This window comes from Gymnodraco acuticeps, unplaced genomic scaffold, assembly GCF_902827175.1.
Source record: "Gymnodraco acuticeps unplaced genomic scaffold, fGymAcu1.1, whole genome shotgun sequence".
Lineage (NCBI taxonomy): Eukaryota > Metazoa > Chordata > Actinopteri > Perciformes > Bathydraconidae > Gymnodraco > Gymnodraco acuticeps.
Genome location: NW_022990940.1, coordinates 3,423,720 through 3,440,377, shown reverse-complemented (window position 1 = coordinate 3,440,377; position 16,658 = coordinate 3,423,720). Strand labels below are relative to the sequence as shown.

General features: G+C 40.3%; 2 protein-coding genes across 4 annotated transcripts in view; one reads left to right on the top strand and one right to left on the bottom strand.

Annotated features, from left to right (window-relative positions):
* The window catches only part of sntg1 (syntrophin, gamma 1), a 66,768-nt gene that overhangs the window by 26,347 nt on the left and 23,763 nt on the right, over positions 1 to 16,658 (bottom strand). The window contains exons 1-2 of one of the 3 annotated variants that reach the window (XM_034234576.1): positions 5,973 to 6,090; positions 5,585 to 5,624 (exon numbers count right to left, since the gene is read on the bottom strand). The gene's annotated coding sequence lies outside the window, so the exon portion shown is untranslated. Of the gene's footprint in view, positions 1 to 4,970; positions 5,486 to 5,584; positions 5,625 to 5,972; positions 6,091 to 16,658 lie in introns of those variants that run through there. The other 2 variants (XM_034234575.1, XM_034234574.1) reach the window with 2 other exon arrangements.
* On the top strand, positions 9,155 to 11,375 carry snai2 (snail family zinc finger 2). The gene is made up of 3 exons (XM_034234577.1): positions 9,155 to 9,386; positions 9,586 to 10,107; positions 10,467 to 11,375. The coding sequence occupies exons 1-3, from the start codon at positions 9,308 to 9,310 to the stop codon at positions 10,646 to 10,648; spliced, it is 783 nt and encodes a 260-aa protein (XP_034090468.1). The 5' UTR covers positions 9,155 to 9,307; the 3' UTR covers positions 10,649 to 11,375.

The following is a 16,658-nucleotide window of genomic DNA, read 5'->3' as shown; positions in this document are numbered from 1 at the left end:
AAATAATCTGCTCTAAATTATCCAATTATCGCTTTCCTCAGAATCCTTTATTTGGTTTGCTAGTTGAGTTAATTATACAATATATCAGTTAATCTGTACTGTTAATGTTATGCATGTAATAAAATATGACATATCCATAAAATATATCACTTAGTCAGGGGTTGTCAGTTTGCTCAATGACAGAAAAGGGTCCGTAAACTGAGGAGCTCTCCAGGCCAGATGCTCAAGAATGATAGGAAGAGGAGTAAATGAATGACAGACACACTTATGGACTGAGATCTCGACCTTCATGACTATGACGTATGTTTTTGGCAACAGGGAGCCACCAGATATCAGGGGATTGCCAACTTAAATCAAAGTGAATCATGCCACACAACATTAAATCACTTGATATCATGAAGCAAAAATAGATATTTAACTACAGCTATAAGAAACTGCAGCATGTTTGATAATAACTTGAATCCTAATTGGATTATAATTGAATGTATTCTTTAACATACGATATAATGGTGCAGCACCTGTGGATAAATGGACTAGCAAGTCAATCATGTTACTTTTAGACCCTAGCCACACGGAGACGGTAACGAAAACGAACCGTAGTCGATATCAAAAAAGTCTTCCGTCCACACGCAATCGGCACCAGAAACGTGTCCGTCCACACGAGACCGCTCGACCCGCTGGAGACGCTGTAGTACATATGCGGGGCCTGTAAGTGGCGCTGTACTTCCGCCACAAAATACACCAAAAGCAGCGAAGAAGACTTCACGAGCATGCATGGTTGCCATGGTTGCCCTTCTGTTTATTCTCCACGGTGGATTTAGCAGCAGAGGTGGGGAGAGGCAGGGCAGGGGCCAGGGCTCTGGCTCTTTTTCTCCCTCCCTGAGGCAAGCGTGTGCTCCTGCTGTAAATCCACCAGCAGATGAACAACACCCACCTCTCCGCCTCTTCCAAGGGACGAGGGAACCGTGCAGAGTTTCCGTTTTTTCGCCGGTCAACATTTCCATTAAAGTTTAAATCTCCCGGACAAAATTATAAAAGCGCCGGTCAAAGGTCTTCTTTGTTATTTATTGAGCTTTAAAACAAATGAATAACGACTCTATATAATAATATAAGAATAATATACGGAGTGTCTCTTTTCCTCCCCCTCTCCTGACAGCCCGTCAGTATTTTCATTATCAGGAAATTATCGTATCGTAATCACGGAGCCGTTTGCCCCCCCCAGAGCGTTGCGTCTGCAGATCTACCCCCCTTGGGACCCGTTATCGTTTCTGCGTTTCCCTGTCGGCCTCGTGTGGCCGAACCGATAGAGAACTGTAACGGATACGACCCGTATCGTCTCCGTGTGGCTGCAGCCTTAATGTGGGTCTTAATTAGGCTCAACATGCACCCTTTATACTACATTGAATCACATAATTCACTGCTAATTATATGTTAAAATATATAGTAATTTTGGTATTTAAACCAACAAGGAGAAGACTTTGGGGCCGGGAAATGGCACCATGCTGTGTGAAGAGTACATGAAAGGATTAAAAAGCTGAGCATATTGCTGAAGGCTAAGCTACATTAAAATGAAGCTACACAGTCAAGGGACACAGCTGCCCACTTACTAAATATAAAGCAGGGAAATATAGAACTATCTCAAAATTGCTCGGGCAAATTATTTATTAATTAACACAGCGTGATATGAAACAAAGGAATATCTTGGGGGTATAAATTAAGATCTGTAGATCATGAACCTTAATAAGTAGTAGTAAATGTTATTGAAGATAAAAGAGGCAGTTAGAAATGAATGAAGATGGTGTGTTGACATTATTTCCTAGAAACTCTGCATGATTAAATGATGATCATTTCCAACTGCAAGGTATGACATAACACGAACATATCTACTAAATCTGACTACATATACAGTATAGGGCTACAACTAATGACATTATCGATTATTCAGTTGATTACTTTGTTAGCAATGGTTGAATCTTTTATTCCATAAAATATGAGGAAAAAGATGTCAATCACAATTTCCTGAAGTCTAAAGTGACTTGTTGAAAATGCATTTCTATATTGGTACTGGTTTTAAAAACCATGCATTGAATGTATTGTGATATAAAATGAAAAAAAGCAGCAAATAGCTGGAATCTGAAAGTATACAGCATCCATGCTTGGTTTAAACAACATACATGATGTATCAATTATTAAAACATTTAGCATTTACATTTTGTTTGTCTACCAATTGTTTTTGTATTCACAACTGCTTTAGTGAACTGAATCTATGGCGGCCATACGGTCTGTTCTGCAATCAGGAGCAACAATTGTAATTGCTGCTCGGGACTGTTTTACATTTCACAGGTTGAATGAATTGCACATTTTCCATAGAAAACACAACAATGTAATTTACAGAGGAAGCCCGCCTGCCATCAGGGCTGAGTGACTTCTGTAGCGTGGCGTCGAGGCAGGGGTGCTTAACGAACAAGCAGAATATCGATATCAATCAAATGGGACCTGAAATTGTCCAAACCTGGGTATTTACATGTTGTAAAGCATTAAGGAATGAATATACATGCAGTGCTGAATGTATAGATGTTATCTCTGAGGGGTGAATCAAGATGTATGTTAGGCAGATTACTAGTATCATAAATCATTGTGTGTAATCTCATCCCTTATTGCTTTGCTTAGGGGCAGTTATCACTTGTGTGTAGCTCTCAGAGCGTTGGTCTGTGTTGGTCCTGAACCTCTAAATCAGATGGGCTGGTATATGAGGCGCATATAAATGAGAGTTGTGTCTTCTGTCTTCCCCGCCCCACGAGACTTTGGTGTGCATTCGCTTCATTAGCCATCAGTCTCTGCTAAGGCAGACTAATGGTTTTCTAGTTGCATGACAGTTAGTGACTTTGTGGCACACACCCCTGATATTTCTTTCCTGCACTATCTAAAAAGATAAATCTGAAGTTTCGGTTTATTTGTTCTACTCGTACATCACATTGCAATAAAAAAAAGAAGCATATGGCTACTCCTGTGTGGATTCAGCATCTGGAGCACTTTGTATGGATGGTTGACCAAACAGTTGCTATAAAAGCCCCACAGCAACATCAGGTGAGATGCATTTTCCTCTCTGCCACGGGGCTCTGGGGCGAGATCGTAATGAAGATGTCCAGCCTTACAGTGACACACTGCCTCTCCCAGCTGCCCTTTAGATAGAACAATCGCTGCAGGAAAATGTAAAAAAAAAAGATTGCTCTGTTTTCCAGACTGCTTTTTTTAAATTCTTAAAAATATTCAGCATCCTGTTTTAGTTCCTGTCTTATGCTTTCCCCTAATCTCATTGCTACTTTTCCTGCTTTTTTCCTGACAGCTCCTGTCATGTTTTTTGCGCATCATTCTGTGCACAGCACTCTTTTTTGTGATCAAAATAGGTCAGTGAATAAAGCCACATGACAATAGTAAAAATGAATTTGTGCTTCACTCTAAATACTGGAAGTGTCACCCTTGAGTATTCATTACCACTCTGTTACATATCAAGCTGCTGGGTGATGCTGGGAGAGTGTAACAGCATTTAAAATGTGTTAACATACATAATTGATGTCATGTGTACATCCAGTGCTTACAGTATCGCCTTAGGAAAAGCTTTCCCACTTGTATGTTTCAAGACGTTTAACTAATCCGGATTCTTAAACAGGCTGATGGGATTCAGTTACAGGAGGATCAGCAGATTATTGATTACTTAAGTAGGGAAGATAATGTGTGGAGGAACTCTTCGTTGTGCAGTGTAGACATTGTTTCCAGATCATGATCGATGCCAGTTTAAGTTCATGCTCCAGCTGGGGAAAACTTTGTGACAATCCGTTTTTTTTTCCCCAATTATCAGCAGATCTAGACCGCGACACTGTATGGAGGATTCAAACAAGTTATCCCTGGCACTCTGTACCCACTGCTTGACATATTGACCGGACATGACTGACACCATTTCACTCAGGCCTGATTTTCTGCCAGTGTACCTCTGTACCTCTGTCACTTGGCCAAACTGCTTTTTGATTTAGGACACAAGCAGAAGGAGGGGGGATGGGATGCGTGTGCTAGGGCATAACATTGTCAATGACATGTCAAAGTCTTTCCCTCTGGTAGGAAGTGAGACCTCCAACATCGGACAGATTGCTCCTGACCTATGACCACCAATGGACCGGCTAAGCTCAGCTCAATATGCTTGTACGAGCACAGAAATCATTGACGTGAAGTCAGATTTCTCCATCTCAGCTGGCTTCTTCGATACAAACCACACTGATTGTATGTCACCTTGCAGCCCATAATGAGAATAAACAGAAGGATTCAGCAGCTTTCTGCGAGGCTAATAAAGCACACTGAGCAGCAGCAGCAGGCTGTGCAGGAATACCTCTCAGGTTTATCACAGATGGACATGGCCTTGAAGCTTTTTCCAAGAAGAAGATGAACAATTTGTGAATAGTTTATTGACGTTTAAAATATAAAATGATTGCCTATTTTCTAAAAAATAAAAGAAAGTAGCTTATTACTGGAATCCAGTGCAGGGAGAGTACTTAATGCTGCTAAACCGCACTATGGATGAAAAGAGGACTGCTGCCACTGCACTGGCTGGAGGAACTGCGGGTACCTGCACTGAAGCAATGTGAAGGTTTTCTGCAAGCCCACATAGTCCCTTCAAATCACACAATAATGAAAAGGTGTTTCATCAAGAGGCCCATTAGGAGTGAAGTAGTCAGCTCAGTTTAGCCCATCACCCAAAATGTGCCTAATAGAGGATGGGATGCTTTCTAATGCATCGGATCATATGGTGATTGGTACATAAATCTTGATGCGCAGCATTACACCAGATTACATCTAAAAAAAGTACAGTGTAAAGAGATGAATGTTTGGCATAATAATTACCTACCTACATTCGTCGCGCACTACATCATGAGGCAGTGCAATATGTAAAAAGCCAGAAAAAGGTCTGAGAGGCTTACCTGATTTTCTAGTAACAGGTGGTAATGTCTTATTAGATCCCTTGGAGCTCCAGTCCCTCATGTGTCAAGCTTTTCTTATTTTAATTTATGCAACGGAGGCTAAAACATCTCCGCGAAATCACAATGTATCCCTTGTGGCAGCATCGCCCACACGGCATCCTGGTCCACTATACTCTGTAGCGATGTGCAAAAAAAACCGAGAGAAAAACAGCCCGCAGAAAACAACATTTGTGCATATTTCCTGGGCAGCGGCAGTTTCAGGGATTCCTCGCCGTCGACATCTCTGGCAGAGAGTCCAGTTTCACAGCTCCGTGTCTGTCTCCCTCTCGCATCGTGCTGCCAAAATGACTGAAGCTGGAAATCACATGCGGCTGGTTTAACGCGCGCGTCAATCGACTTCGTTTACCCAAGGCACCCGCACAACTCCGGATCCATAAATATTACATGCTTCTACTTTGTCACTGTTTCTCGTGACGTCTGCTGCTCTCTCTCTCGCATTAAACCCGAGCAAACATCTCACAAAGCGTTTCTTCTTTTTCAGCCAATTACATTTGCGTGCACTGCGGTCCTGAACGTATGTGTGCGTATTTGTGTGTGGATGTGGGTGTACTCACTCGGGATTCATCCCAAGGTTTGCCCGCTTACAGTTGAGATCTGCAGCAAAAGAGAACAGAAAAAGAATATTTGATTTCTTTCAACGTCAACACTTCAAAGTTATTTTCACATTAAAAGGCAAGTGTGTGAATTATGTGGAAGCATTCAAGCATATTACAACTTCCCTCAGCTTAACTGCATTTATAAGAGCAAATAAAGCAGGTTGTGGATTTTCTCAGCTTTAGCACAGTCAGCCTCTCATGACTCAGTGTGAATTATCAATGAACACACACAAACACACACACACACACACACACACACACACACACACACACATACTTGCATCAGAATCAGAATTTGAGTTTGATGCACGTTGACTCATCTGACGTTTCACGCTCCCACACCAACCTGAGCAGCACGTCACTGACAGCCTGAAGCCACAGAGCAGCATTCAAGTGTGGAACCCAATGTACACCAAGTCTTTCACTCTGAAAGGAGGGCTTCAGGAATAGTGGAAACCTGCAGCTCTGCATGCTGCTTCCTGTTGGTCCTGCAGGCTTATCTGCTGGTATGATTTAATGGAAGAGCTCAGTCACATAAAGAGTAACAAGTGTAATTCCACCGTGAGGCTTTCCATCCCTGTCCCTCCTAATGGCTTAACTGTGATCCATTAGCAAACCAAAGCTAATTCACACCCAGATTATGGCTCTTGTAGCCCTCGGGTGTCACCAGAGGCCTTGTTAGAGTACAACATTTGACCTTATTGTATCTTTAACAAATCTGACCTATACCTAGATCTGATGCTATAATGCTGGTTTGAGCAGAAGCATTTTTTGGTTTTTGCTATTAAAAATATATGGGGAGAAAACCCAGGTGAATTGGTTTAAATGTTTAACTTTATTGCTATTAAATCTTCCCCGTTTACAGTTGCAAATACATTTTTGCCATAGTCTCTTGCTTTAAGTGCTGGCTTAAGAAAGCCTCCCGCATAAAAAAAATCTTCAAATTACTTCCACACACTGAGGTATACAGATTTTCACATCTTTGTAAAAATCTGTTCATATTTGTTGGCACACCATGAGTGGAGAAGTCTGCAGCAGAAACCAAAACTGTTGGATTGGTGCATCCAAACACATTTTCTCAATCCACTTTTCAAGATGAGATATTACCAAAAAAGGATCTGCCAAATTTGAATACTTTTTGGTTCCTTCACATTAGTTTTTCTATGTTTGTGTTTTAGCTTTTATCACTTGTTTAAAGTAGTCACGGCTCAGTTAGAAAAAGGTGATGCCCCAATCAAAAATTAGAAGCATTTGAATCAAAATGTGATAACAGCGGCCAAGACTGTCTGGAAAATCTGATCAAACTACACCCACACAGTGTTAAAGGAGCAGGTTGGCTGTATTTTTAGTTTTACATATTGGTAGACATTATGTTGCTTATTTACTGAGGAAACACATCCAATTTGAAACCATGTTTTTGGGGGGCATGAAATGAAACTTATCTCCTGCACTGCACACATACACTATTAATTGTATTTGTTTGCACATTAAAACGATACATAAACACACTTACGCCTTCATATACTCAGGTATATGTAAACAAAAGCCTGTGCAGGAGATAAAGGGGGTGCAATAGCTTATGCAAAAACAGCTTTAAAAATAATAATAATAAGCGGGATTACAAATGATGAAGAATAAAAAAGGCATTTAGAAAAAAGAACACAAAAGAATATCTTCGTCCAGTTGTTCATCAACACTGTCATTTTGGACGTTAACGTTTGTTTTTTAGTGTTTGTTAAAAGAAGATGATTATTTATTGACAATTTGCCTATTTAAATTACAGACAACATCTTTAACACATCAGCTTGAGCATAAATGAAGGATGTCTAGAGACTGTCTTGCAGATTACACCTGAATGTCCCATTTAGCAGCAGCTGCCTCTCAAAAAAGCAATCGGTAACCTCATACCTGCTTGACCAGAAATCAAAAGCATGTTCATGTTATTATTAAGCACAATTGTATCCTGGTATGACACAATGCAGGGCCAAGGATACACGGATTCCTCTCTGTTAATTAATTTCCGAGTTCACAAACTACAGCCTCAGAAATGCTGATATGATTTGAGTCGGCACGCTGTGCTTTCACTCTCCCTTCATTACCGTCAGTAGGAAAGCATCCACTTGCTCTGAATGCAGGGAACAGTACTGAAGCATGAAAACTGCACAGAGGCATTTCTTTACCTGGCCATGCATGGCCTGCTTCTCTCGGATATGGTTTTGTTGGAGGCCAATATTGATGTCAAAGCATTATCGTTCACGGTGCACAATATGTTCTGCTAGATCACCACCAAACACATCCTCACACATCCTTGCCATACAGCATACTGAATGTGTGACAGTAGCCAGGAGTTATTATGCACAGATAACCTTCCCTTCCCTTTATAATCCAAGCTGGCACAAAGGGAAACTATTCATGATCTGCAATTATGTTTTCTAGATAAGATAAGCGGTTCACAATTAACTTAAGGCTTGCCCTAGACATAAGGAGCTTTTCATATCTGCTGACCTAGCCAATCAAACTGTTTCAGGAGCTTCAATATCACCGAGCCTGAGCCTTTGTGTGTTTCTTTTTCTACTGCCTTGTTACTTTTGAAGGTTCAACTCCCGCCCCTCCCAAAAGAACTGAGTTGAACACAAGGGGGCGTAGACTGCTAAGTTTGCCTCTCCTTGTTGAGTTCAGCAGCAGAAGCAGAAGCAGAGATAAATTCGATTATGGTATCATGTCCGACCTTGAGAGGGAACTACTCTTAAATTTACATTTCAGGACGGCTGCCTTATTGCATTATTGACGAAGAAATGTGTGGCGTTCTCCACACACAACTGCATTAGTAAGAGCCATCCTCTGGCAAAGCCACAGAATAACAATGTGGATGGCAACATGCAGGTTGGTCCAGTTGTTGGTTTGAGCATGAAGCAAAGGATTTGTCTGCCCAATTAAATTGTATAAGAATGCTTTGTGTAAAAGATGATAAATTGTGTTGTTATCATCATCATTAGGAGTGCTGGTGTTGGTAGAAGAATTCTCCAATTTTGAAATGCCACCCATACAGGATAATCAAGTCCCCAGAGGTTTGTAACACAACAATCATCAGTAGCACCATGCACACTCGGTGCAGTGATTGCATTAGCAATGGCATTCATAAATAATCCTGCCAATCTCTCGCTCCAGCTCTTATTATTTTCCTTTCTGTGTAATTCATTCTTTCATCTCTGCAATTGCAGGAATATTATAATTAAAACGGTTCACAAAAATGTTTGACTTTGGTGATTTGCTCTGCTGCCTATACAGTATGTTTCCATATGCACTTGCATTCTTGCAACAGACACAAGTGTAGCACAAGGCACCTGTCTGACATTAAATGGCACTAACCCAGCCCCGTGGGTGGGTCATGTGCTACTATAGGCTAAAATCGCTTTTTGTAGGCTCCGTGGTAAAAGCGAGATTTAATTGGTTTGAGTTCCGAGTATATGTAAATGACAGTGTGTGGCTCCTCCCATGCACCTGATGGGGAGTATTTACAGCTCTTTACAGCTACTCACTGCACTGTTTCCAAGAGCACAGCGCCGCACCATGACACTCCACTGGACTTAAGCAATAAGGATTTACGTATCTCACAGTAACCTCGCCGCTTTATTCTCCAAGAAAAAAGTTTGTCAAAAACTTTTCCACTTGTTTTCCAAGATGCCACGCTCTTTCCTGGTCAAGAAACACATAAACTCCGCAAAGAAGCCAAATTATAGTGAGCTGGAAAGCACAACAGGTAAAGTTTCAAAGTAAAATAAATGTCTGACTTTAAACGTGTTTAATTGTTTCTTACATGTAGTCGCTGTTTTGTTGTGGGTTTTTTTTACTTTGCAAAAGTTTTAAAACGTATCGACCAACTTTAAAATCTCTGCTCCTCGCTCTTCAAGCGATGACAGCCCACACATGATCACTCATTTGACTTTCTTTATTTTCAGTGTTCTTCACGCCGCACATCTACCGGGGCCTTCCTCTGCCTGTCATCCCCCATGCGGAGATCCTGAGCCCGGCAGCATACAGCCCCATCACCGTATGGACTACCAGCAGCTTACCGCTCTCTCCACATCCCAGTGACCTCTCCCCCATCTCCGGATACCCCTCATCGCTCTCCGACACCTCCTCTAAAGACCACAGCGGCTCTGAAAGCCCGAGGAGTGATGAAGACGAGCAGATGCTGCCCAAACTGACAGATCCTCATGGAGTGGAGGCAGAGAAATTCCAATGTAGTTTGTGCAGCAAGTCCTACTCCACGTACTCTGGACTGCTCAAGCACAAACAGCTGCACTGCGACGCCCAAACGAGGAAATCCTTCAGTTGTAAATACTGCGAAAAGGAGTACGTGAGCCTGGGAGCTCTCAAAATGCACATCAGGACTCACACTTTGCCTTGTGTTTGCAAAATTTGCGGGAAAGCTTTCTCAAGACCGTGGCTGCTCCAAGGACACATCAGGACGCACACTGGTGAGTGGATGGGAAATAACAGAGGCCTTCAGTGGGGATGTTTGTTGTTGGCTTTTGCAGGCTATTTGTGTTTAACCTTGTACATGATTAAACAGCATCTAAAGCATGTTTCACAGCTCACTACCGTTTTGTAGTGGAGCTGTGAAAAGTCTACTTCCTTCCTTTTTGTGAAAAATTTTGCATTTTCTCTTGACAAATGTTGTGTTACAAACTGCAACAGAATATAGTGCTTATCTTTAAAACGCAGGCTTGAAATTAGTCAGAAATAACAGAGCAATATTCCTTCTGTAACATTTGTATTCACATGTGTCTGTGGCCTATCTTTGACAATGTCTTCTTTCTCATTTCCCCCCTGACAGGAGAGAAGCCGTTCTCCTGCCCTCACTGCAACAGGGCTTTTGCTGACAGGTCAAATCTCAGGGCTCACCTACAGACCCATTCGGATGTGAAAAAATACCAATGCAAGAACTGCTCCAAAACCTTCTCCAGGATGTCTCTTCTGCACAAGCATGAGGAATCTGGTTGTTGTGTAGCACACTGAACTGGGATACTTTTCAAACACCAGAAAGAGAAAAAAAACTCTTCTTTACTTTTCCAGGAGAACTGTCAGGGAATCACATTGAAAGGGTTTTTTTCCCCAAATATGCAGACTTTCTTTTCCCAAGAGCGGTCCATTTCATTTCAAAGTGAGAAATAGCTTTGAGATCACGTGCTTTCCGTCTCGAGCAGTGTTTGTAATTGCAATCGAAGCAGAGCTCTGTCATGTCGTGTACTTGCCTACCTGTGCTATTCATGCACTTTCCTGCATGTCTAGAATGTTTTATGTGCCTTCACTATGTTATCTTCAGTGTTTTGTACCAATGTCTTTCAATGGCTGTTATGCAGTCCTCCACTTTTTTGTACGCACCACACAAACGATACCAAAAAGTGCATTATGAATGACAGTATACATGTAACTAGAGGAATACTGAAGCCATTGTTACTTAGGGAACAAGTGGAAACTTGGTTTTTTTAAGGTGAAATTGCTATAATAACTTTTGCACAGAAACAGTTTGCCAGCACTCAAATAGCAAAACAGATTTTCTCAAGTGCCTCAATTTTTTACTTGGCAATAATATGTATTATTCAACAGTTTCCTGTTATATTTTTATATATTGAATGTAAGTATGACTGAAATGATTGTATATTTGCAGTAAAAACTGTGATGCTGAATGACTTTCATATTTCCATGACACTTTGAAAATAAAGTTTCATGACATTTTGTATAATTTCTGGCATCTTTCAAGTTGCTTTTCATCTGTGAATCATTTTCCTGTGTGAGCAGCTCTTTCAGCAGCACTTAGCAGCATTCATTGATGGTCCCACGCGTCAAATGGAATCATTTGCACAAAAGTAAATGATATTGAATCTAGCTTGCACCATCTCATGTTATGGAGATGTAAAAACGAGCAGAGAGGTGACTCAGCTCTGAATCAGGCCTGAACCTGTTCCCTGTGAACCTGTCCAGACATCAAACAATCTTGAAATCTAACACATACTAGCTATATTGATCTGCACTCACTTGTTACACCCTTTGAGGGCCCATGACTTTCTTTACCTAAAGTTTAAAAGTGAAATAATCCTAATCTCATGTCATCAATGTATGGAATATGAAGAAGTTGTGTGTTTTATAATCGTCCTGCTAAATCATTACAATCACTGCAGTAGCACAATGCACTCGGATATCTAGATTTGAATATGTTTTCACAAAAAGCAACCTCCTTGACAACCTTCCTTGAATTTCTGGGATGCTTGCCATAAAGGATTAAATAGACTTCCTCAGGCTAAATGTTGTTGTCTTTTTCCATATGCTGTCTACTTGCAGCAGAAAGAGATTAGAGTACAAAAAAGTGCAAAGGCCTTAAGGGAAACAGTCAAAGTCTTTCTAACAAACCCCAGAGTGTGTTCTCGTCTGCCCTAATGCCCAAAAGCTGCTGACCCAGAAGATGTGATCTGACAAATAGACACTTGTTTTTCTCACTGTGAGGGGCTGAACTCTCCTGTAGGTAGATTTTCTTCGCTGTGAGTCATCCTCCAGATATTTCAGGTGCTCGCCGCTGGGCTCTCTGTCGGGCCAGGCGGCTCCAGGGCTCTTCAACAACCTCACTGGAAAGCAGGTGCAACCAGGAGGATACAAACCCCAGGTCCACTGATGCTGTGTACGCCTCAGCCATGACCTAATGTGGAAACATTACAAGCAGCAGTTTCTATTATTCAGATAATTTGCCACATAAAAGTAAAGTGCCATCAAGAGGGCACTCAAAACTCCAATACTGCTGAGATAGTGAGGCGTTTTCTCCTCCCTCACTAATATCTCTTATTCCATAGGCAACTATTTATCATACCAGTGTCAGAGAGGATCTACTATGAATACATAATGCCAATTAGCTTCACAGTCTTGCAGTACTTCCCCTTTTACAAGAATAATTAACTGCATGACTGATTCCTCAGATAACAACAACATGTTAAATGATTTCCCCTCCAACATGAATATTTGATTTAATCGTTGTGATGATAGTAGGAGGAGAAGGGGAGGGGAAGTTAGCAGCAACTTATTATTCTTTAAAGCGTATGTATATTAGAGGATGTGTTAAACAATGTGAGGCTGTTAATAGTCACACTGTTGTGTTTAAGTTGTGACTATTGTTTACACTAAATGCAGGTACAGAGCCTGTGGGTGTTTTAAAGCAATTAGATAAAAAAGATTCTCTCAACTGAAATGTTGTGAAGATAAGTCGTTAAATCATTCATTCCCATGAGTGAACTACTAGAATAAACATTTTTGAGGCCTGAATTTAGCCATTTATCATATTCAGTGGGGAGAAAATAGGACAAACTTAACTTTAGCTGTAATTTAATTTGGCTGTTGAATAATATATCGATAAAAGGGAGAATTGACCAGCTCTTTCCCAAAAGTAAACTCAAATTAAATATTTTTCAGGCCTAAATTAAGTCATTTTTCATTTTCAGTGCAAATTCGAGCAGCAATTTACAAGTAATTTCCCTACTGGTCAATTTTCCATATAATCGGAAATGTTTTCAGTTGAGTATATTTCCCCAACAAGGGCCCATTCATATAATATCTCTTGTGTATGTCAAAGAAAAACACAAACAGGGACATATAACATCACTCCAAGAAAACATACTAAATTACCACAAAGACACTGAACATACAGGAATCAGAGGCAAAAAATGTGTTAACCTAATAGTTAACACAATAGTTATCTAACATTGTTTCCTATAAGACAAATAAAAGCCACAAATACTCACTTTTAAGAAGCTAGAAACAGAGAAAGTTTTTCCTTTTCACTTACTACGAAAAAAATGTTCAAAGCAGATCAATTATCTGTCAATCAACTAACTGATTAATCATTGCATCAGCTCAACATCTCACTTGGTAGCCTATAAATCTGTGTGAATTCACAGTACTCTTTATTTTATCATGTATTTTTATATCACAGGTAACATAAGTGTCCTCATTCTGCACATATGAGTGTTTGGGGGCGACTTAAAAGCGCAGAGCAGCCTCAGAGAGCGGTGTGTTAGACGTAAAAGAGGGCACAGCTCTCAGAAACCTGCTGACTTTATGGTGAATCAGGGAGTATGATTCCTTTATGACCATCAAGTGGAACAAATAAAGTTAAGGGTGTCCTCAGAGGTCTGATTGTCCTCGTCGGGACGTGACCTCTCCTCTCTAACCCCGGCACATCAGAAGGAAGATGATTGTGTATTCCCCTTTACTCTGAGCGCCCAGAGGAATGTTAGCCTTTTTATTGAGCTCCCGCATGTTGTTAAAGACTATTTTCTTTCATTTCTGTTGTCTCCTTAAGTGACTGGGTAGCTACTTAGAATGGTGCTGCTTTTCAGCTCGAGGTGCATATTCTCCAGATAATACTGTTTTCCTCTAATTGTGTGGTGTCCTCTGCATCCGCGCTCTGCTCATTGATAAATTGGATTCATGCAGATCGAGCGAGCATAATTTAATCACCAGGGAAGATGGGTTCTTCTGAAGTTTTGCTGCTGTCTTATAGTCTTATGTGTTTATCTCATTATAGTTATAAGAAAGGTTTAATGTAAAAACTTTAAATAAATTGTATTTTAGTTAGAGAAGACAAGGTGTTTGATGTGTGGAAGGCTGCAGTCGAGAATTGAAAAATGTTGGCTGACCCTTCATGACGGTCAGAAATGATTTTTTGTTTGGTGTGTCATTACGAGCACTGAAGTGAAGAGTCCAGCAGAGACAGACCAGGCTGTGTTGTCTTAATCAATAGCTCTGTGGTCTTCTTTTAGTTGCATCCTTGTAGGACAGAGGTCAGCTGTCAAGGGATCCTGTGATCATATTTACTTGATTGTATTTCCTCCTTAATGTTCAACCCAGAAAACCCCATGACCACAGCTGTAAAAGATCTTCTCTGTAAACAACACCAAGCTTTGTGACCACTGATGATTTGACAGATTGAACGTTTTCACAAAAGGTTTTTCCCTCTAACTTTTTTATTTATCAAGCATTTCTTGGCAACACATAGAGCATAAATAATTGGCTGGTAGCACAAAGGGAACCCTATATATTGTAGCTGTAAGCAGAGATAAGGACAGATTGTAATTGTTCATTAATGTATTCCACTGCAGAGAGAGCATTAACTACAGAAGCAGTGAAGTTTTATTTTATTTATCTATACAAGAGTGAAAGATTACTTTATATGTCCCTATAGGGAAATCTGTCTTAGGCATGAAGGCTTGCACATAAAAAAAGCCATACCATTTAAGTGAAGACATAAAGTACATTTAAAATATTGTGCTTCACATTCACACATTTCACACCCTTCTTCTGTCCTGAGTTAAGGAGAGTCACTGATAGAGGGATGAAAGAGTGTTATACTTATCAAGGAGCAGTTTGCACTTTGAATACAGGTCTTTAAAAGCTTTTGGAGAGAGAAATGGTCTCTCATACTCATACATTTCACTGCCATGTGGACCGTTCTGTTTATTTATGGTTTTAAATTAACTGACATTTTCCCAAACCAAGCTGAGATAAGAATATACTCTGTTTCAGAATTATAAAACAACATCATTACCCTCTGTCCAAGCTCAAACACTGTGCAAAAAGTCAGTGTTGGACCATAGTGCATGCAGAATTCACATGGACATTCAAAGACAGACAGATTAGTGTCAATATTTACACCCAAGTATTTGTAAGAATGAACCTTCAGGGTGAAAAAGTGAAAAAGTGTAAAAAAGTGTTATGGACAAAGAGTGGAAGTGGAGAAGAATTGTGTGACGCATTTTTCATCACGAAGCAGTTGGGAAGTGAAGTGTGAACTGATTAAATGTGTATGACAAAATATCATGCATCATGATGAGCTGTTTTCAGGTTTATTTTATCAGAAGTTGTGAAAGTCTGTCAAATTAAACACAACTTTGGTAGTTTGAGTCTCAAAATGTGGTCATGTCTTTCAACTTTCATTCAATGAAACCATTAGAACTTTCAGCGATTTCAAAATGTTCAAAATGACTTATGTTGTGTGAATCTACAGATGTTAAAAAGGTGGTCAGCGTATTACCAAATGATTGGATTATTTTGGATCTTATCTGCTTCAACCTGCAGCTCCCTAGAATCGAGTCTTGAGTCTTTTTCCCCCACTTTTCAAAAGATCCCACCCGAGTGAATAATGATTTCAGAGGTTTATCTCTGCTGCATTTTCAGGCGATGCTGGACAGAGTTTTTAAAAAATGTTCTGACAGTTTCCTTTGAATGGTTGTCATTTTCACAAAGTTTGCGGGAGAGTTTTGATGTGAAGCCCCTGTCACACAAAGTGAAGAGAAGCTGCTTTTAATTTGAATAATGATGATGTCATTCTTTGAAAAGCGGATGAAGCAAATTGCACATTTTTAATCCTTTTAGACCTCAGAGCAGCCTTTGACACCGTTGATCATCCAATTTAAAATTGAACGCCGTAAGCACCCGCTGGTATTACCTGCCCCGTGCTTGACTGATTCATCTCCCTCCACTCAAACAAAAACTTTTATTTCACCAGTGGAAACTCATCTTTCTTTTGAGCAAACATCACACAAGGAGTTCCTCAAGGCCATGCGAGCCAACTCTTTTTTTCATACATACCCCCACCTGGGACATATATAATTTGTAAACACAAAGTTTAATTATGTTGATATGGAGAGGACTTTCTATAATGTACCAGTCATGTTACACTCAATCAACTGGCCTTTGTTTATCCCTTCACTTTTCCTCTAGCGCTAGATGCCTCACATTTGCGGTTTTGCGATTAAAATGTAGTTGATTGCCATGACATTTACTACAGACATTCATTTTCATTACAGTGAATTATTAGTGAATTGCAGTGATGCCCTGACTTTTAATTAATATATTTTAGCCAATTTTTTTCAGGTAGAAAATGTAAATCATCAATATTTAAGTTTATAACACCAATATCTACCAAAGTAATGACCTTTCAATGAGCCTCAGTTGTACTTTGTGTTGGCAGGGACTCTCTGAC